The sequence below is a fragment of the Mesoplodon bidens genome (genome assembly GCF_964165515.1).
Source record: "Mesoplodon bidens genome assembly, chromosome: X".
Taxonomy (NCBI): Eukaryota; Metazoa; Chordata; class Mammalia; order Artiodactyla; family Ziphiidae; genus Mesoplodon; species Mesoplodon bidens.
In genome coordinates, this window is record NC_138163.1 from 125,112,407 (window position 1) to 125,134,959 (window position 22,553).

The window sequence follows — 22,553 nt, forward strand, 5'->3', positions numbered from 1 at the left end:
GAGAATGCCACGCAAGATAGAAGGCTTCTTGCTTTTACTTCTCTTTGGCTCTGAAGGTATGTGCTATCAAACCATTAGCACTCATTAAATACCTAATAATACAACTGACTTAATCATACAGCTGATTAATAGAAATGCAACCAGAATAATTAAAATGTTATTAATTAGCGAAGCATGCTAATTAATTAATGTGTTATTAATGAACAACAGTTGTCTTTGTGTGATGCAGTCCTCTTTGTCTCACCACTGGCTTTCTGATTCTGTGAGGAGCCTTCTGAAGTTCAAAGGATGCTTAAAATGGGACAGAAAGAAGGAAGGGTCTCAAAAATCGTATGAAATAGCTATAAATTGCAACAATTAATAAGAAAGTGTGGTGTATTCTTGAAAGTTTTTGGGAGTCAAAGGTAGAGTGACTATAGAATTTAATCTTTCAAACCAGGACACTACTGAGAGTGGTGGAGGATGCTATTAATAATTTTGCTGGGACAACAGGTGTGAACCAGGACTGTCCCAGGCAAATCAGGATGTAAGGTCACCCTAGTTTAAATATGGATTAACATAGCACGCCGAATACCACTGGACACTAATAGAAAGCATAATCCAACTGAGAGTCAGGAATCCCCAAAGACTCAATATACTCAATCATTTTAAAATTTCTAAATATAGCCCTGGCGGGAGTGAAATGCTTAATTAAGGAGAAATTAAAGGCAAATCTCTAAAATGTCATCCAATTCAACTTTTAAGTTCTCTGTCAATCTTTGAAATCACGCTCTTTCATGCCTCTCTCAACTCTTAAGGACCCATCAACTCAGAATTCCTTTTTAGGTTCATTCCAGACATTAGATATTGGTTCTTTGTGGTCCCTGTGTATTTACGTGCGTTACAGGAAATAAATAAGGAGGGCAGGAAGGAGACCTCTCCGCTCTGCCAATGACCTGGTAGACAGACATGACAAAACTCACACAGAGTCAGAATCCCTGGTTTAAATCATTCTCTTCTCTACTCTCTCATTATATTTTATTGGTAGAATACTCACTTTCATGATTACCCAATCTCAAAACTTTTGTTAGTCACATTTCTCAATATTTGGAAAGACCTGTAAAAATATAACCCCAAGGTTATTTTGCAAACCCCCAAGACATACTTCTAAGTAGGGCTCATTTAGACCAATTGTCTGGGTTATTTCCCCCTTGCGATTAAGAGTCAGCAACTCATCCCAGAAACTCTTACTACTCTAAGATGCTTTGGAGGGGGGGTTGTTGTTTTCCCTTTACTCCGTGCCTCTTCCTCAGCAAGAAAATCTAAACAGAACCTTTCAAGGCTTAGATCCCAATACCCTTGGTTCTCAGACATCCACAGGGCTCACCCTCAGACTCCTCTTATTTGTGATTGGCATTGAGATTCATTCATCCGTTGATTCATTCAAGAATCCATTGATGTCAGTTCAAGAATCCATTTCTGAGTTCCTGCTATGATAGGCCAAATGTTGTGTAAGAACTTGATACACCTGGCAGATTCTTGTTTTCTCTGTGCCAACTCTAAAATCTTTGTTCTGTGACCCCTAAATGGGAATAAGCCCTAGAAAAGGTTATCAGGCCACTTTTCAATTATACCCGCGCAGTCAGGGGATAACTGTAATAAAAGACACACTGTCAGGAGGCACAGGGCACAGCACTCTTTCCTGTTGTATAGCTTATCAATCTTTGTGCATGGCTGGGGAGCTCCAGAAATTTCCACGAAGAACAGAGAATCCCATCTGTGCTGGTGGAATGGAATGTGGTCCAGCAGGTAGGCTTGAAACACTTAAATTCTCTTACCCACCTAACCCAGGCCCTCCACCCTCACTGGCATCAAAGGAAAGCAGGCACACCAAAACTTGGCTTGGCAACCTAGGTGTGCTCTACCCTGAGCTAGAGGGATATGCCAGGAGGCAGAGAAAAAAAGCAGAATACAATTGCTGCACTTAATCAGTTTACAATCCAGATAGAGAAATAAGGCCAATGCACAGGGGAAAGATGTATGCTGCACAACTGGGAACCTGAAGACAAAGGTTCTTTGTCTAATTTACTCTTTGCTGTTTCTGTTCCACGGCAGCAGTGGATCCTTACTCCAGCGAAATAAGGTAAATGGATTGACTCCACTTATGCGTTGGATGAAGGGTCATTGGGAATACACAAATCATCATCGTAAAGCACTACCTCTGTCTCTTAACTGAGGCAGGCTTCTATTTATCTTGCATTGTACATTTTGGATTACATACCGATGATGATCTTTAAAACACCCACCTTACTGAAGTATATTGTTCCACTGCTTGGTCATGGCTATTATATAAAAACAAGCCAAAAAAAAAAAAAAATCACCAAGCCTCATCTTACAGGTGTGTGTCCTTCCTTGCAGGTGTGTCAAGCATCAGGGATAGCAGATTTTTTTTCAAAGTAGCTTTATTGAGATGTAATTTACATACCACTAAATTCACCCATTTAAAGTGTGTAATTCAATGGTTTTTAGTGTATTTACAGATTTGTGGAGCACACAGTGTAACTTTAGAACATTTTCATCATCCCCCAAAGAAACCAGTAGACATTAAGTACTCACTCCCCACTTCCCCCTCCCCCCAGCCACTGGCAACCACTGATCTACTTTGTCTCTTATAGATTTGCCTTTTCTGGACATTTCATTTAAACAGAATCGTACAACATATGGTCTTTTCTCTTTCACTTAGCATATATTTTTTTAAATAAGGTTATTTTATTTTATTTTTTTGGCTGCGTCGGGTCTTCATTGCTGTGCACAGGCTTTCTCTGGTTGTGGCGAGCAGGAACGACTCTTTGTTGTGGTGCGCAGACTTCTCATTGTGGTGGCTTCTCTTGTTGCGGAGCACAGGCTCTAGAGCGCAGGCTCATTACTTGTGGCGCACGGGCTTAGCTGCTCCGCGGCATGTGGGATCTTCCCGGACCAGGGATCAAACCCGTGTCCCCTTCATTGGCATGCGCCACCAGCGAAGTCCCTAGCATATATTTTTGACATTCACCTGCGTTGAAGCATGTACACATAACAGATTTACCCATGAATATGCCTGTCACCTAAAAGAGTAACACTTTCACACCAGAAGCAATTTCCTTCTTTCTTCTTTGCCAGAGGGCCATTATTGCAGCCTGCTGTTTTTCCCCTGTGTCTTATTCTTGTTTCTCAAATAGACTGGAAGGTAGTTATAGACAGTTTCTATCATTCATAATTTTATGCTTTTCTCCTCGGCTTCACCTGTTTCCATGGAAAGGAAAACTCCGTATTTAGTGACAGCCAAGCAAACAGACTGAAATAGTCTTCCCTAAGTGTGTCTAATGCACACTTTGCTTTCTGGGCTTGCAAGGTACATTTCGAGAAATAGGCATGCTTGAATTTTCTGGCTGTGGTAACAAGCATTTCCCTATGGAGTAGCCCTTTGAGCAAAAGGGCAGAATCGTTCCCTATTGCATAAATCTAAGGCTGGTGAGTGGCAGACATCGCAGACCCTCTGGTGGAAAACTGTAACCTGGAGGAATCGCGAAGATGATCTGAGTGAGGAGAAAAATAGACAACCATGTAATCGAAATCTTGTCCTTTTTCCTTTAAAGACTGGCCTGTTTTCTTTTGCTCATCCCAACAGTGTTATTTTCTGGTATCATAAGACGTTGTCGTCAACACGATTTTTGCTTTTGTTCGCCAGCTTTGGGGTGATTAAATCATTTCAGGGACGACAGCAGCCACGTTGCTGCTCCCTTGGTGACAACTTTTCCTGTAAAAGCCTTGCTGTTCCTTCTCTCTCTGCTCATTTCCATAAGATCTGGTGCCTCACAACCCCAGGCTGCCTAAAGACAAACGCTTTCTGGGGAGAGGAGCCCGGGAGGGGAAACAATGCCAGAAATCTGATTGAGCACAGGCGGTGGTTCTGAAACCAGGTCTCCCTCTTGGGTCTCTTCCTCTCCACAGGTAGAAACCTCCCCGCCCTTTCCTTTTTGCCTTCTGCTTTGTTTCTGCACAATTTGGAGCCCCTCTGGGGGCCCACCCACGGACCCAGCTAATGCGAAGGCCCTGAGCGCCGTGGCCATTAGAGGGGCCTCATGTGAACTCTGGGTTTGCTCAGTTGCAGCTGCATAGACCTTCTTCAGTGCCAGGGCACGTCCTCTGGGCCAATTTGATCTGGTTAGTAAGGCCGCTCTGTCAGTGACCCACACACCTCACCTCTGGTCCCCCCAAAAGAGAGAGTCTTCGCACAGCTGACAAAGCCTTTCTGCTTTTCTGCCATCCCAGCTTCTCTGGAAGACGGGGCGGAGCCGAGTGCCTTCTGCACTAACAGCCCTTAAACCCTCTGCATGCCAATTGCTCATCTACTTTGCAGTTCTTGGGGAGCAGCTGTGGGACTGACACTATGGGCTCATGTACCCATTAACTGGCCTTTCCCCTGAGCTCTAGTAGCTTCTAGCCAGCTGCCCACTCAACCTCAACACTTGGGTGTCCCGTAGGTCTCTCAAACGGAACATCTCTACCCCATCCCCCCTAAATCCCTGCTTCCCCTGGAATCTTCTTCTCCCCTAGTAAATGGTAGCTCTATCCTCCCAGGCACTCAGGCCTTGAACCTCTCTTTGTTTCACACCCACGTCATCTGTCAGCAAATCCTGTTGGCACTACCTTCCAAAGACAGTCAGAATCCAGCCACTTCTCATCACTTCCACTGCCACCACCCCAGGGCCAAGCCACCATCATCTCTCCCCTAGATGACGTGCCAAGCACCGGCCTACCTCGGGGTCTTTACATGCTATTGCCTCTGCCCAGAAGCCTCTGCCCACAGGTATGTCACTTCCTTCAGGTCTTTGCTCCAATATCACCTTCTCAGTGAAACCTTCCCTAAGCCCCAAAGTACCACTCCCTGTCCCTCCACCTCCCTGCTTTATTTTTCTCCATAGCAGTCATCATTATTTTACATATTATATATTTTATTCATACATTCACTACCCCCTCACCCCCCCACATTAGACTCTTAAGTTCTAGGAGGGCAGGTGTTTTTTCTGTTTTGTTTACTGCTATTTCCCCAGCACCTAAAGCTAGGCCTGGAATATAGCAGTTGCTCAAAGAAAATTAATGAATGAATGCTTTGGGACCAGTCATTATCAGTTTCTCTAATTGCACGGGTGCTTAGATAAACCTGTGGATAAGAAAGAAATAGGATACAAAGGCCAGAGCAAGCGGTGAGTTTTACGTGAGGGACAGAAAAAGTCCTCTTCATAGGGAAGGGGATAAGTAGGCAGAAAAGTTGGGAGGGGAAGGCATTTGTGGCCAACAAATCATATGCACAAAGGCATACAGGCATGAAACAGCCTGGCGCATTTGATGAATTATAAGTAATAGAGAGTGCAAAAAATAAATTTGGAGAGGTAGCCAGGAGATACATCACGGCAACCCCTTGAAGGACACATTATTATTATACCCATTTTAGAGAGGAGGAAATAGAGAGATGCAGTCATACAACTAATAAATGTCAGAGATGAAACTGGGGCCATGGTAATGGGGACCCAACAAAGGGTCTGGAGCAGGAAAGTGACACAGTCAGGCATTGGCAGTATGGAGGATGGATGAGGCAAGGTCTCTCTTTAGCAAGGAGAATATCCAGAGGAGAGAGGAAGTGGTAGTGGGGGTGGAGAGGAAAGATGGCTCCCGGTAGACACTGGATGTGGGGGGTTAGGAAAAAGAAGTGACTAGGAGGAGTCCCAGGTTTCTGGATGGGGTAGTAGGTGGATGGTGGAGCCATCAGTAGGCTAAGAAATAGAGAAAGGAGAACAATCTGAGGAAGGATGTAATGAGTTCAGTGTTTAAAATTTTTTTTTCCTGAAGTATAACATACATCCAGAAGAATACAAGTAAGTGTACAGCTCAATGAATCTTTACCACTAAACACACCCAAGTAACCAGCACTCAGATCAAGTAACAGAACTTTACCAGCTCCCCAGACACCCTCCCTGGGCTTCCTCCTTGCCACTCCCCACCCCAGGTGTGACGACGACCCTAATGTCTAGCGGCATAGATGACTTCTGCCTGCTTGTGTACATTTTAAATGGATTCCTGTAGTATGTCCACTTTATCATCTGACTTTCCACTCAGCATTGTTTGTGAGACGTGGCCATATTGTGGCATGGAGTTGTAGGTCATCCATTTTCATTTCAGTATAGTGTTCCACTGTGTAAATCTACCACTTGTATCCATTCTACTCGTGATGGACGTATGAGTGTTTCCAGTTTGGGGTTTTTACAAATACTGTTGTTACAAATAATCTAGTACATGGTTTTCTTTGTTGGAGAACATATGTATGCACTTCTAGTGGGTAAATACTTAGGAGTGGAATTGCTGGGTCATAGGGCACATATATGCCCAGCCTTTGTATAAATTACCAAGAGTTTTTGTTTGTTTGTTTGTTTGTTTGTTTGCGGTACGCGGGCCTCTCACTGCTGTGGCCTCTCCCGTTGCGGAGCACAGGCTCCGGACGCGCAGGCTCAGCGGCCATGGCTCACGGGCCCAGCCGCTCCGCGGCATGTGGGATCTTCCCGGACCGCGGCACGGACCCGTGTCCCCTGCATCGGCAGGCGGACTCTCAACCACTGTGGACTCTCAACCAGGGAAGCCCCCAAAGAGTTTTTAAAATAGGTTAGACCAACTTATACCCCCACCAGCAACATATGAGAGTTCAGGTTTCTTCATGACCTGGCCAGCACTTGGCTGGGTCCAGCTTTAGATAGTGAGAGACATCTACGGGGAGATATCCAATAAGCCATTCAATGCCCATGTCGGGATCTTGGGGGCGGGAGTAGAGGAAGCCGAGCTCTTGAGAGAGATTAAGGATTATTTAGAGTGGTGGGAGAAGCAGGTGAGTAGTGTGATGGAAGCTAAAGGAAGATGGGAAGAACTGATAGCACCCAACACTGCAGCATGAAGATGTTAGGTTAGTGTTGGGGAGAGTCCATTGGATGTGAAAGTAAGAAGTCGATGGCGGCGGGGGTGGGGCGGTAAGAGTGGGGGAGGGTTAAATTGGAAGATTGGGACTGACACATACACACTACTACATATAAAATAGATAACTAGTAAGGACCTACTGTATAGCACAAGGAACTCTACTCAATACCGTGTAGTGGCCTATATGGGAAAAGAGTCTAAAAAAGAGTGGATATATGTATAACAGATTCATTTTGCTGTACGCCTGAAAATAACACAACATTGTAAATCAACTAGACTCCAATAAGAATTATAAACAAACAAAAAGAAGTCATTGATCACTTCCTTTGCCAGCACAGGGCTTGGCCTCTTACCAAGACAGTGCTCCCTAGTCTACATTGCTACCTGAGACGGTCAATTCTGCCCATAGCAGGTGAACCAAGGAGTCTCTAGGAACGAATCATCAGTGGACAAGGGACCAGGAGAGACAGCAGTTTGCTGACCACAGCTGAGAGATGGCCCTGAATCCGCCCAGGCGAAAAGATATGCCCCCTTGACTCCCCTTACAGCCTACGCATAACCCAGCAGAGGACTCACCATGTGTGTCGTCCAGTGGTCTATCTTCTCCTGAGTCCTCAAGCCCCTTGTGGGCAGAGAGCGATGCTTACATTTCAGAAGGCCCAGGCCCCGGTGCAGGGCCAGGCTCACAGTGGACACGCGAAAGTGGTATGTGAAATGGATACATATTATTTAAGGAAAGACACAATTTGAGAAAATAGCTTTATAATTCTAATGAAAAGGATGAGAACATTCCTTTAACTCTTTAAAACAATCTGAAAGCTTTTGGTGGGCATCAGATTCAATATTTAGATAGCAAAGTGGTTAAGGAGGGACTTTTATATCTACTGTCTTCACTCAGGTTTTGTTTGAGATTTTTATAATAGGTATGTGCTGCTTTTATAATCAGAAAAGAAATAAAGGCATTTGTTTTGTTGAAAATGGGAAATGGAACTTGGTGTGTTAAACCAGCGCTGTCTAATGGAACCTCACGCAATGATGAAAATGTTCTGTATCTGTGCTGTCCAGTACAGGAGCCACTAGCCACGTGTGGCCAGCAAACACTTGAAATGTGGCTGGTGTGACTGAGGAACTGAATTTTTAATTTTATTAATTTAATGAATTTAAATTCAAATAGCCACATGGGACTAGTGACTACCACAATGGACAGTGCAGCTGCAAACAATCAGCTTATGCTAATATAGACAAACTCCCTTCCTATTAAATTGTGCATCCATTCTATTTATTCATACTTCTATGAAGATAGGTTAAATGTTAGTCTTAGGTTAAATTTTACACATTTTCAATTTTTCCACATCATTTATATGGTATTTACACTTTGATTGTAGTTTGATATTTCCTGTAGATAACAGACAAACCTAAAAAAAATAAAAAAAAAATTTTTTAACAATGTCCTAATTCTAAATCACTTCAATGTGTCACATCCCTACTTCCCCAGCATCTGTGGATGTTTTTCCTGGCATGTATTTGCTTACTTTGACTTCTTCCAGAAGGGGCTTTGTTAACTTTTATGTGACTGTGATCATTTCACTTTTCCATGTAATGAATCATTTGTTGAATTTTTCTTTCTTTTTCTAACTTGATTTTTCCTTTCATGTCCTTTGCTCAGCCACACTGGGATTATCGTCTACTGAGGTATGTTATAGTAAGAAGGCTGGAATTCATATGGATACTATTTTTGAAGATTTTCCTAGCCAAAACAATGTATAGGATTATCACTTTTTTTAAATGTATTTTTAAAGGTTTTTTTTTTTTTTTTTTTTTCTGGTGGTGGCAATAGCACGTTTTATCTGGACAAGTTCCAAGACTGGTTTTTTAAATGAGTAAATGCAAGTAAACCAGGTCTTAAATCAGATGGCGGAAACTTGAATCCAGTCCCTTTTAAAACTGTATCCCCAGAAGGGACTTCCAGGAGACGTGAGGCGCCTGACCTCGGACTGGGGCTCCTCGAGCCCCTGAAGATAAATATAATGGGGTGGACATGGCTCTCTACGTGGGTGTGTCTGTGAGATTTTTAGCTGGTCACCCAAGGTGGCAAACATCTGTTTATCTAGACTCAAAGATGAGTGGCAACTGTGTGGGTTAAACTGGGTTTATAATTCAGTTGTGCTGCTGTAGTGTGAAAGCTGCCACAGACAACAGGGAATGAATGAGCAAGGTTTTTGAATGTGAGCTTTTCCAGTGGTGCTGACCACAGTTGCCTTTGACTGTGACTTTTCTGAAGCTACTGCCCCTCTGGCTTCCCGCAGGATGAGGGTGAGGATCCCTGGTACCACAAAGCGTGCAAGTGCGATTGCCAAGGAGGTGCCAATGCCCTGTGGTCTGCAGGCTCCACCCCATTAGACTGCATACCGGGTGAGTGTCCCCTCTCCTTGGGGCACCAGATCCTTGGGGTATCCTTGGGAACACCCTGTTTCTCCTCTTTCTTTCAACCCTGATGAATTAAACCCCCTGAATGCCACGTTCTGGGTTTTCTCCAGTTGGCCTTTGAACTTCAAATCTCAATGGCCACTGCTCCAACAAACTGCACTGATGTCATTGTTCAGAACAGTTTCCTGGATCTCTACTTGGCCTCGGTGAGGTGGTAAGATGGGACCTAACTTTCAATGAAAGAGACTAATGGAATTTATCGAAAATAAACTAATGATAGGCAGCAATTTTGAGAAGAGCACAGGCTTTTGAGCCAGAAATACCAGAGTTGGAATCTTGGCTGCATTGTTTTCTAACTCTGGGACTCCCACTTTGGCCTTTTTCTGTCAAATGGAGGCAATACTACTGTGCCCGGATATTTATTGCTCACCAAACAACCACGTGCTTCCCCACATTCTCAGCCTCTTCCCAGTCAGGTGGCTTCGCAGGTGCAGTTCCAGCCGATGGGAGCCGTGTCTCTTCTGAAATGAGGTCCATTTCCCTGCTTGAGCAAGTGGCTTCTCCTTTAGTCTGGGTGCCAGGGAGGTCAAGTGGAGTAGAACTTCCTGCTGACCCACAATGATCCACCTGAGTGAAAAATCAACCTTTGTTGTGTTAAGCCTCCGACATTTCTGTGACAATTCGTTCTGCAGCCTAAACAGCCTCTCCTGACTAATATGAATGACTTCCTCTAAGGCAGGGGGCCAGCAAACTTTGCCTCTAAAGGACCTGGCGGTAAATCTTTGTGGCTCTGTGGGCCATAGGGCCTCGACACCTCAAATGGAAGGCAGCCACAGACTGAATGGAAATGCATGAGCATGGTTGTGCCCCAATAAAACGTTATTTATAAAAACGGACCCTGCTGTAAGGAGTTGTTACGAGGAACAAAATGCATGAGGCATTAAAGCATCTTGTCCTGGACCTGGCACACTGCAGCTCCTTTTCTTCCTGCCTTCTAAGAGGTCACAGTCTGACTTTCAGAGGCTCGGGCGGCCTATCACACATTTGCCATGCTCAGTATTTACCACAGCTCGGAACCTCTTTTGCTGAAACTGTCCTTGCCCCCCCTTTCCAGGGTTATGATGGTGCCATGCGGCGGCGCGTCATTCACTTTACATAATCACCTAATAATAGCTCCAGGAGAGAGGTTTGTGTGTAGCGTGTGAGCTTCTCTGCATTATTTCATTAAATTTGCGTTAAAATAGCAAATGTGGGGGAGGGGGGCATCCACAAAGGCTTTTACTGCCTGTTTTCCTATTTACTAAAGGGGTAGGAATTGGTTTCTGAACTAAGCCTTCTGGAAGGGAACAGTGGGGCGCAGTAGCGAGGAAAGCAGTAAGTGCTGATGAGTTCAGCGGGCTTCTCCCACGGGAGGGACGTCCCACTGAGCTCCACGGCGTGAGCTCCCGCAGCCATTCTGTGCTGGGGTGATCTGCCCAGTCAAGACTGAGGCACCCTCCTTAATAATCCATTTAGAATTCAATTCCACCCTCTGTCATCATGTGCCTATTATGTGCCGATGGGGAGACAAAAATGAACCATTGTCTCTACCCTGGAGGAGCTTACCATTTACTGGAAACAAATGTTCTCTTCACTAGAGACATGAGACGTACTGGAATTCCAGTCCACGGAAGCTCTTTCTAAGAAGAACTTGAAAAGAGATTATTTATACGGATTGGTTTCATTGACCTGATCAACTGTGCAGCTGAGGAGGGCTGTGTGTCTGAGGAATGTGAAAGATGACCTGGGCTGCCCAGGCTCTCTCCCCTACACAGTTGCCATGAACTTGAAGTTCTGAAATCAGAAATTCTTTTAGCTTAAGTGTTCTCCTCTCCCCACTGGGGTTTACATTTTTGTTTTGTTTTGTTTTAACAACACAGATATTCCCAGGAAGGAAAAAAATGCAACCTTAGTGTTAAATGGTTGATTCATTAATGTTCGTTTGTTTTTCCATGAAAGAGATAATTCAGGGCAGCAGGATTAGCCACAACCTTCCAGAATTTACTTGCCTGTCAGGGCCTCAGGTCTTCATTGGAACGTCAAGAACGCTGCCTGGTCTTTCTGGATCCTGAGATTCAGCGCTTCCGCCAGAGCCCACCTTAGGACGGAAGAAGGCCCTAGAAAGCACAGGACAGGAGGGTCACTCAGAGCTGCCAGGAGATACTCGCAGGTGCACACTGACTGTTACTGCCAGGGGGCCCTACCCACAGAACAGAAGGTGACCAGCTAGGTGCACTATGGCCTCCTAATCTTCAGCTTAACACTATTATATTAAAAGGTCTGTCTTTTCCACAGTTGAGCCAAGATTACCTCGTCACTCTGAGAGGGGGAAATACGGCAGGGAACGTATCAAAGCATAAGAAATCTAATGACTCAACACTTTACTTATATTCTGGATTTTATATTTCCATATTATATTCAAGTTTATACCCTATTCTTCTATAAACATTATTCTGTATTCTACTACATCATCATATAGATTCAAGTCTAACACATGTGCATAATAATGTTCACATGTCTTTTGTCAAGAATGGCCCTGAACTTTCTTTGTGTTCCTTTAGGTTAATATTGTTTAAAAGCATGTCTGGCCTTTATATGTCTACATATCGAGAAATTATCATCTACTGCATAAGAAAGGCTAGTATGTTAAGTGTGCATAGCCTGGATTAACAGCACATATGACTATGTCTTTATCGATCTCATTATCAAATCATCGCTCAGAAGAGGCAGGTGTTTCCTTAAGAGTAAAATGAGTGTAGAAACAGGCTTAATAGCTTACAGTAACCTCCACTGAGCAGAAAACTTGGGAAGGACATATTCTGTGTGTGTAAAGAGGATCCCTTTAATTCCTCCAGCAACATTATTTATGTCGCTTGATACTAGTTTAGACTCAATTGACAGTTTCTTTTTGATTAGGCCAGTGGGAGTTCTCTGGGCCAGTCAACTCCCACTTCCTCCCTGACCTCCCTGCTTCCTGTTCCTGCCATTTTCTTTGCTTATCCCCAGTGGCCACCTGAGATGGGGTGATGATGTTTGTTAATCCCTCCATTCATCCATCCAGTCAATATCTATTGAGTGCCTAGCACACGCAGGCATTCTGCTCGGCTCAGGAAAGCATGGTGAGCTAGACAGACCGAGGGAGCTGGGGAAGTGGGCAGAGATCCAAAGGATGAGGAGAGGTGTCCAGGTGAAGGGGAAAGTAGGAGACAGGGAAAATAGTAATCGTGTAACTGGAGTGTCCTTCACTCCAGGGCACAAAGAGCAGGAGAAATGTTACATTTTCTATTTTTCCAATTTTCAGATAACTCCGGTTTGAGTCCCCCTTTATCATGGGCTGTGTGGAGTCTAAAGACAGGAGGATTGTTGAAGATCCTGCCCCTCCCCTTTGGACTACACCTCCCCACCCACCACCCCCCTGCCCCCCAGGGGCCTGCAAGGGCTGACTCGGCACAGGGCCCAGGCTCAGGCTGAGGGCAGCTCCCTGCCCGGCCGGCAGCCCCCAGGGGGAGGCAGACACCTTGCTGGTGGCCCTTCTCCCTCTGAACCAAGCTCAGTCCTGGGACCTTCCCAAGTCTCTGAGGGTGTCAAGAGTTCAGGGGTCCCGCCCCCCATCCCTGGTCCAGCCCCCTCAGAGGAACCATTTCCCCACTGAGATCAGGCCCCTACCACGAGCCCCCCACCACCCAGCAAGGGTCAAAGCCCAAAGCCTCTGGCCACCTCCTCTGGGACAGTCAGCTAATTCCTGTTGAGGCCTAGACCTTCCAAATCCATAAGCCTGAGAGATGCTAGGCTGTCAACAGGCTTCTCCTCTCTCAAATCACATGCATACGTGTGCAAACAGCTTATTCCTTCCTGATGCAAGGAGACTCCAAATGTTTAGAAATAGGAAGCTGACCTTCTCAGGGTGATGTAGGGAGGATGATGGGGGCAAGACAGACTGGAGTAGAGGGGTGTTAGATTTTTTTCCCCTGGTGAGTCTTCACCATAAAAAACAAACATACACAACTCAAGACATTAATATACTCTCATAAATTCACCCTATTACACCAGTACTAGCTGCTTTTTTTTGGTCAGGCACTACAGGCTCTACACTCTACAAACACTGCTTCATGTAATCCCAAATCAACTTTATGGAGGCAGGGACTACTGTTGTGCCCATTTCACAGATGAGTAAATTGAGACCCAGAGAGGGTGAGCAGCTTGCCTAAGTTCACCGGAGGGAGAGTGGGATCCAATCCTAGGTCGAATTGGCTGTAAGCAGGTGTTCTTGTCCTTGGCTGCCCATTACCATCACCTGAAGATTTACCCCATGCCCAGGTCATGCCCCAGACCAATGACATCAGAATCTCTGGGGGTGTGGCCCGAACACCAGCACTTCTATAACTTTCCAGGTGACACCCAGGCTGAGACCCATCACAGAGTCTCTGCTCTGTGCCTTGGGCCAAAACACTGTGTTTTCTGGGTTAGCAGCTGTGTAGCTGGAGGTGCCAATGCCTGAGACAGGAGCACTGGACAGGGGCAGGCTTGGGGCTTGGGCGCTGAAGGGCTTAGTTTTGGACATATGAGTGTGAAGCATCTTTGGGTCACCCAGATGAAACTGTTCACTTAGAGAATACCCAGGTGGCAGTGGGATGGAGTTTGGGGCCTGGGGGCTGGGCACCAGCTCTCAGACACTGGCTGAAACCATGGGGATGGTGAGATCATCACCTCCCCTGGCGAGTGTGGGCAGGATCCACGTCTGGACAAGCCCTCACAGGCCTCCAAGACCATCGCCACTGGCCAGGTCCCTTCAGTGTAACTCTTAACTGTTAGATGGGCTAACTGGGAAGAGATGGCAAAAGAGATGTGCGGGGAAAATAGAGAAAGAGCAAAGTGCCAAGAATAAAGCAATCGGGAGAGGTGGCCATGGCTTTTCTTTCCCCTCTGCTTCTTGCCTCTGAGCTGGTGGCCCTGGAGCAAGAAAAGGGAGGTTCAGGATGGAGGGTCCTTAGAGATATCCACAGTTAGAATTTAAGTGGCGACTGAGGGCCCACCTGAAACCCAGCTTTCTGACGCTGGGGCCTTGTCCCTCCTTCCAGTGGCATGGCTGAGCTTCTCTTCCAGGTCAGAGGGGAGTTGAGGAGGTGGAGAAGCTCCCAAGGCCACAGGCACCAGGTCCCCTGAATTCTCCAGCCAACGCCTTCCCTGGCAGACCAAGGTTTTCAAAGTGTGCTTGTTAAAAATGTGGACACTCTGGGGGTGGAATCCTGGAAACTGCATTCTTAACAAGCCCCCCTGATGATTTGGCCACACAAGGCATGATGGAGTGGCTCAGAAAGCTCTCCTATTCTCTGTCCCTTGACATTATTTTAATAGGCCCCCCCGCAAGCTTCGGCTACTTGATAAACTACAAATGCTGTCCCCTCACCCCCAGCCCCGCTGAGCTGCAGTTACTGGTGGGAGTTGGCCCTATTCTTTGGTTCACTGGGCAGAAAGGCAGTTAAGCCGCCCTGGCCAGAGGCCTGAAGCTGTCCTTCTGTCTTCAGCCTCTGGGGACAGGGCATGACTATCCCCACAGGCATCCTGGAGCCTCAGGATGGCATTCAGTTTTACTGACTCTTGAAAATTATCTGCCAGAAAGACCTCAGCACTCATTTTGCTGTTGAAGGTGATGATGTCCCAGTAAATACGCTTGGCTTTTCAATCTGAACTCAAATTTATACATGGAAAGAAAGTATTTTGATCTTCCTTACTTGAAGTTTATCAATCACAACTGGGAAACTAGGAGAATGTATTTGCCTAAGTTTATCATTTGGTTTCTAAAGAAATTCAGCTAGAATCTGGGTTTGGTTATAAATAAGAGAGCCCCTAATAGTGGCTTATTGAAATAGGAATTTTTCTTTGACCCACACAGTAAAAAGACTAGGGGTAAGGAGCAGCTTAAAGATATCAGGGCTGAGGTCTCTTCAGTTCTCTTGGCCTTACCCCCAGGGTGCAGGATGGCTACTGTTGCACCAACCATCAGGTCTTCCTTCTAGGCAAGAGGAAGAAAGAGGGGGTAAGCAAAATCTGATTGGAAATCCCCAGCAGACATCCTCTTCCATCTCATGAGTTAGAAACTGTGTCACGTGGTCACTTCTAACTGCAAAGGTGGCTGGGAAAGATTGTTTTGTTTTGTTTTTTTAGCTGGCTACATTGCTGCACCCAACAAAATTAGGGTTCTTTAGTCTAAAAGCAGGGACGAATGGATACTGGGTTAGCAATTGGTAGTCTCGGACCAGGTAACTGAATGCTAAATTAGTGAGAGGAAATCCGTGAGAAGCAGCAATTAATATACAAGAACCAGCTTCGGCTACTCTTATTTGGAAAAAGCAGTTCCTTTCAACTGTTCCTTATTCAAGTCACTTAGACGCATTTCATTCCCGCCCCACCCTTTTTTTTCATTAGACTAGTGAAAAACTGCAATTTACAAGTGGGAAGTCAGTCTCAATATATAACTGCCTTTCTTGCCTCTCACCATTGTTTTGTTCCTATAATTGGCATCATACGCTGCCTGAGGACAATTAGGGGCCCTCATGTCTTCATGTGGGATGGCTAACCCGTGTTAATGAGGAAAATAAAGATTATGACATTTAAGTATGATATTTTCCTGTGAACCTCTTGGTTTTTAGGTCTCTGAGTTTGTGGAGGAGGTGAAGTATTTCTCAAAATTCCCCCCCCCCACCACGAGGTTGCCATAGAACTACTTCCCTCTGCTTTTATGAATGTTGTGAGTCTCTATGGCAATCCCTTTACTTCATCTTCACTCTCTTCTCGCAAGAGCAGTGAAGAGGATGAAGACCCAGTCCTACCCATTGTGAACGGCGCTGACAAGGAAAACATCCTCCACCTTACAAAGCGCAAACGAGAGGGTCGGATTTGTCATTTCAATCATGTCGTGTTTGTTGAGTCTTGCCATGCGATACGAGTGTTTTAATGTGCATTGTTTTTCCTTTCCCAGAATGCCCATATCATAAGCCCCTGGGTTTCGAGTCAGGAGAGGTTACACCAGACCAGATCACCTGCTCCAACCTGGAGCAGTACGTGGGCTGGTATTCCTCCTGGACCGCCAACAAGGCCCGACTCAATAGTCAAGGCTTTGGGTAAGCAGAGCAGGAGGCTCAGGCGATTTTTTTTTCCATGTGATTTGAAAAAGTAGGTCTCTGTAATAAATGAATGACACAGAATGCATTTATTTATTCAACAAATATTGACTGAGTGCCTTCCACGTGCCAAGGACAGTGGATACAGCAGTGAACAAGGTGAATGAGCTCCTCGCCTTCGAGAAGCACGCAGTTTAGAGGGGGTACTCTAAGCACACTGTCACACAACTGGCCATCTGCCAAGTGTGATGAGTGCTGCAGAGGAGAAGACGAAAGACCTGGTCCACTTGAAGCACCAGGGAAGGCTTTCTAAGGAAAAGATCTTTGACCTGAGAGTTGCAGTTGGCCAGGTGGGGGGAAGGGGGAGAGAGGCACAGGGTACAGCAGGTGCAAAGGCCCTGAGTTGGGAAGATCTCTCAAGTGCATGGATGGGGACTGTAAAGAAGGCCAGTGAGGTCAGCACACAGGTGAGATGAGGCTGGAGAAGTAGAAAGAAATCAGATGGTGCAAGGCCTGATAAGTCATGTTAAGGACCGTGGTCCTTATTTTAGGGATAATGGGAGAACCCTGAATGTGCATTAGTTAGAATACAGGTTTGTGCTGCTGTAACAAACAGCCCCAAAATACAGAGACTTAATCAACTTGGAGGTGATTAGGCAGTCTAGGGTCGTTATGGCAGCTGGATGGTATCAGGGGCCCAGACTCTTTCTACCTTGTTCTCTCACCCTAACATGAAGTTTCCACCTTGGGGTCCAAGATGGCTGCTCTAGCTTCCACTATCACATCCACATTCTAGTCAGGAGGGAGAAAAGAAGAGCAGAGTACATATACTTTTCCTTTAAGGATACATACATATTCCTGCTGGGCACTTCTACCTACATCCCATTGATCAGAATCTGGTCCGACTGCCCCACCCAGCTACAGAGGAGACTGGGAAATGTGATCTTAGCTGGGTGGCCTCTTGCCCAGAGAAAATTTAGGGGTTCTATTACTAAAGGAAATGGGCAGAGGATATTGGGAGACAATGAGCAGACTCTACCAGAGGAAGATTTAAAGTTGGGGAGTATCACAATCAGATTTATGTTTTAAGTAAAATCTTCTGGCTCTTGTGGGAAGAGCTGTTTGGTGTGGGGTACGGGTGGGGGGTGAGGTGGGGAGAGGAATCCAAGGAGACCAGTTAAGTAAGCTATGGCAGCTGTCCAGGCAAGAACTGAGGGTGACGTGGGCTACAGTGGTGGCAGTGAAATGGAGAGAAGTAAACGATTTTGAGAAACATTTGGAGATGGAGCCAACAGATGGATTAGATGTTTGAGGTGACAGAGAGGAAGGGGGTAGAATTCAGAGAAATGAACACTGTAATGAGGGGTTGAGGTGAGGATAATTAGGAGCTCTTTTGGGACATGTTTTATTTGAGATGCTATATGGCATCCAGTAGAAATTGTCTAGCTAGCAATTGATCCTCAGGGTTTAGAATTTAGAAGAAGTCTGAGATGGACCTAAAAGTCAGGAGCCACCCAAGGAGCAAGTCCAGAATTAGAAGAGAAGGCTGCCAAGGGCCAAGTCCCCAAGAAGCTTATTAATGCGCACAGGCGCGCACACACACGCATACGCCACAAAGGGAAACTACAGGTTTCCACAACTTATGAGGACATAACTAAAAAATAAATCAGTTCCTTCAGTGGTTGCTTTGCTTTACAATTGTGAAAAGCCCTTGCAGAGCCTCTTGGTTCCATGTTCTGCACATGGTGCCTACCATGGCGTGGATGACAGCACCTGAAGGAGACGCAGATAGGTATGAAGAGAGCGAAATTAAAGAAAAAAAAAAAAGACTTACGGAAAAAGAACATCAGGAGAGACTAATGAAAAGGGAAGGGGGCTGGAAGGTGCTATTACCATGGATTCGCATGTTTTGAAGAAAAACATGCTCAACCACACCCCAAAGGTGATTTCAGCTACAGTTGAAGGCACTTCTTTGACAAATTATTTGAATCTGGCAATTTTTCCTTGGGCGGTGGAGGTGCAGGGAGACTATACAAGTATCACAGAGGCCAGACACTTCTCGGAGACAAGCTTCTGGGTGCTTAACAGATTGCAGCTCAGACTGCCCGAGCTTTGTGGGGGCTCTTCAGGTGCTGGCATCCCCTCAAAAGACAGCACCTCCCAGCTCTTTGGAGGCGCTCACGGGGAAAGGCTCCTGGTGACTTGCTGTGTCCGCGGCAGGTGCGCCTGGCTCTCCAAGTTCCAGGACAGCAGCCAGTGGTTGCAGATAGATCTGAAGGAGGTCAAGGTGATTTCGGGGATCCTCACCCAGGGGCGCTGTGACATCGACGAGTGGATGACCAAGTACAGCGTGCAGTACAGGACCGATGAGAGCCTGAACTGGATTTACTATAAGGACCAGACCGGAAACAACCGGGTATGTCGGGCTTACCCCAAACCAACTTCAACACAGCCCCTCTGGGACACCCCTCCCACCCATCCCTGTCTTCATGTCACCACCCCCTGTCAGAACACTGACCCCACGGTATGGTGAATCATCCGTGCTTCCTCCCCACAACACTATCTGCTCTCTGACAACGAGGCAGGGGTCTTTTCTTGTATCCCTCATGTCTAGCACAGTTTGCGAATGAGTGCCATCGTATGTGCAAAAGAAGTCTTTGAATCCTCACATCAGCACAGAGTTGCTTGAATAATCAAGACTGGCCATTTGGATTCTGCCAAAGTCACTGGACCTTGAACACTTTGCTGCATGGGTCTGGCTTGATCTACTACTGATGTGGCTAGGTTCTCGTCCCTTTATGTAGATATGGCCTCTCCTTACTATTGAGACCGACAATCTCAACACATTAGCCACTAAACTGTATAAATGGTTAAAACAAGTCCAGCTGAGAAGAAACAGTCACTTAAACCTTTGAACAACTTTATATCCTACTAATCTCTGAGGGCTGAGACCCACCCAATTCTTGCTCATCACAGACTGAACACAGTAGGCTTTTGATTTTATATGTTTTATATAAATATATACACACATATGTATATTCATACATGTATACACACATATAAATATATAATCAATATTTTACGTATATATACATATACATATATATATATATACACACATATAAAATGTTATCTGCAATGAATTAAAAACTCACTAGCTGTTTGGAAATGTTAACTGCCCTTTTGTCTGAGAGGACGTCCCCCAGTTAATCTGGATATTTCATCAGGTTAAGTAGACGTGTGCAGCTGAACATCAGAAGGCTCTGTACTCTCTTGATGACAATTTGTACAGCAAGACATTCATGGGTTGAAATTTCAACGAGTTTGAACACAATAGGAAAAACCATCTTGATACTTGGACATTTTCTTTCATTTTTGTTCTTATTAGTTGGCTTTTCAAAAAGATATGAAAATTCGTTTTCAAGCTCTGTTTGTGTTTCTGGAGGCCTTGAGAGTTCTTTGCAAAGAAGTGCTCCACTCCAGCAGCTGTGAGATCTAGAGCCTGTTCCATCCTCCTTCTTCACTGGGCTCCTGACTTAAAGAGGTTCAAGGGCAAACAGCTTAGAGAAGGGGATGTGGGGTGTTGCTACTGGGAAGAAATAAAGGCACGATCATGGCAGCTGAGGTCCTTCTTGATCTGTGTATGGATGAGGTCAATGTGGCAGCCAGATTGTTTTCAGGAGATAATCCCAGAAGGAAATGAAATGTTCCAGTGTCATTGGGCAGAGCGCTAGGACTCTGGAAAAAGTGCACAGAAGTTTCTCTGAAGATATAGCCAAATATCCATTGTACCTTACGTTACAGCCACTGCGTAACTGCTATGTTACATCCCAAAAAACAGGAAGCAACCCCTTTTTCTATTTTGGGCACTGCTCTCCCACTTCGAGAATCTTCTCTCTAGTTTTTATGTCTTTATCTTTTTTAAAAACATTTTTTTTCCAAAAAAAGTCTAAAAAGTACTTGCCATTTGTATCAATGTAGACACACACAGTTAAACTTTGGCTCACAACTTTAGAGCCAGCTCACAAGGTTTCACTTGAGCCCCACTTTGGCTACCTTTGGAACATGGGAATATTCCTCTCTTAAGTATAACGTGCTCCTTTTCAAAATTCTTGTCAAAATGCAAAGGATTAAATCACAAAATTGGTGATAAGAATCAAGCAGCATTTTCTATCAGCGCCGTCTAGTAGAACTTTCTGCAATGAAGGAAATGTTATTATCTGCAGTATCCAATATGGCAGCCACTAATCGCATACAGTATTGAGCACTTGAACAGCAGCTAGTGTTACTGAGGAAGAACTGTTACCTAATTTTAATTCATTTAAGTTGATGCCTGGAGCATGTAGGTGCTGACAATCATTCAAGGTTAGATTTTGGGGGACATCAGCAAATTCTCTGCCCTTTCAGCACTGAGATTTTCCATAGTTAAGAGTTGGGGCCAACTCCAGACAGAAATCTGTCTTCCGTTTCTCTCCCCTTCTGTGATGGTGATAGGATTTCCTCCCTCTCTTTAGGTTTTCTATGGAAACTCGGACCGAACCTCCACAGTCCAGAACCTCCTGCGGCCCCCCATCATTTCCCGCTTCATCCGGCTCATCCCGCTGGGCTGGCACGTCCGCATTGCCATCCGGATGGAGTTGCTGGAGTGCGTCAGCAAGTGTACCTGATGCCCGCCTCAGCTCAGCACCTGCCAGGGGGTGGAGGGTGCAGCGCGGCCCATGGGGGAATGCCGACTTACCACTGTGACCAAAAGGGCTGGATTTTACAGGCTCTTTTCAATGCAGAGCTGCGCAGAGAATACTTCTTTCTTTTTTGTAAGATATAGTTTCCAATTTCAGTGAAAGGAAAAGAAAATGAACTTATTCCCCACTCAAGGCCGAAGAAAATAAGAACAAAGAAAATGTCCCTAAAAACAATTTTCAAGCAAAAGCCTAAGTAGCAGGAGTAATTTGCTGCTCTCGGGTTTTTTTGGTTTGTTTTTGTTTTTGGTCTCAGTGACACTGTGAAAGGTGCAGTCCCAGGGGAATGCAAAGCAGTCCTGATAATTTGAAAATTCTTTTGCTTTACCACATTCAAAACAGGAACATAGAGTTTCATAAAGCCTCCCTTTGAACGCAAAGGTGGAGCAAGCTTGTGGTTTCTCCTAAGTTTTCATTAAATCATGGCCTTTTAGGACTTTAGAGCACTGCGTTTGCAGAGTTTTGGGGTGACTGGGTGGCACAGATGAGTCTGGTGGATGGGAGCCCTTGTCCCACTCTCGTGAGAGCCGTGCATGACCAAACACCCCAGAGGTAGGAGGGCCTCCCCTGCTTTGAGCTTTCACCCCTCACACTTAACCCTGAACACAGGGATGGCGGGAGGTCCAGAGCTCTCATCACATATAGCTCCATTCTGCAGTCCCCTCAGGCAAATGATCCCAGTCTGTGGTCACTATTTAGGTGAATACACGGGACAGGCTGCATATGTAAGGAGCAAAGTTTCCCTGTATTCAGGAACCCCAAATTACCAGAACACACCAGAATTTCCTTTTATCTAAGGCTACCATTTTTCAACAAGCTTAACACTTGGAAAACAGTTGGCCAGGAGCTATCACTGGCTACACAGAGGAGGCCCATCAGCTGAGTACAGTCTGCAGGAAGTGGTCAGGCCCTACAATCTGAGAAGCGTGATGCGGCTAGGCCGATGGTGAGCCCAACCTTCCAACCTCTGCCCCCTTGCCTCGTAACATCTGGGCTCAGCCTGGCCTTCCTCTCCTGGAGGAGCTCCGCCAGCAGGGAGCTCGGGGGAAGGACAGTCGGCCTTTGTTGTTTATAGCTCAGCCTGAGCTTTCAGGCCTTTCCCTGGAAGAGGCTGATGACAGGGCGGGTGGGCAGGAGAGGATTTGAAAGCAGGAGCCGAGAAGGGGTGGAATCAGAGGATGAGGGCCCTCCAGAGAGACTGGGGAAGCCAAGACTGTCCTGGTCCTGAGGCAGTGCAGCCTCTGCT

General features: G+C 45.7%; 1 protein-coding gene across 1 annotated transcript; it reads left to right on the forward strand.

Moving 5' to 3' along the window:
* Window positions 1–4: 4 nt before the first annotated feature.
* Window positions 5–21,235, forward strand: RS1 (retinoschisin 1; the record flags this gene model as incomplete). Its single annotated transcript, XM_081222852.1, has 6 exons — window positions 5–56; window positions 8,648–8,673; window positions 9,288–9,393; window positions 16,427–16,568; window positions 18,789–18,984; window positions 21,083–21,235. 6 exons carry the CDS (start codon window positions 5–7, stop codon window positions 21,233–21,235), a joined length of 675 nt encoding a protein of 224 aa, XP_081078978.1.
* Window positions 21,236–22,553: the final 1,318 nt, after the last annotated feature.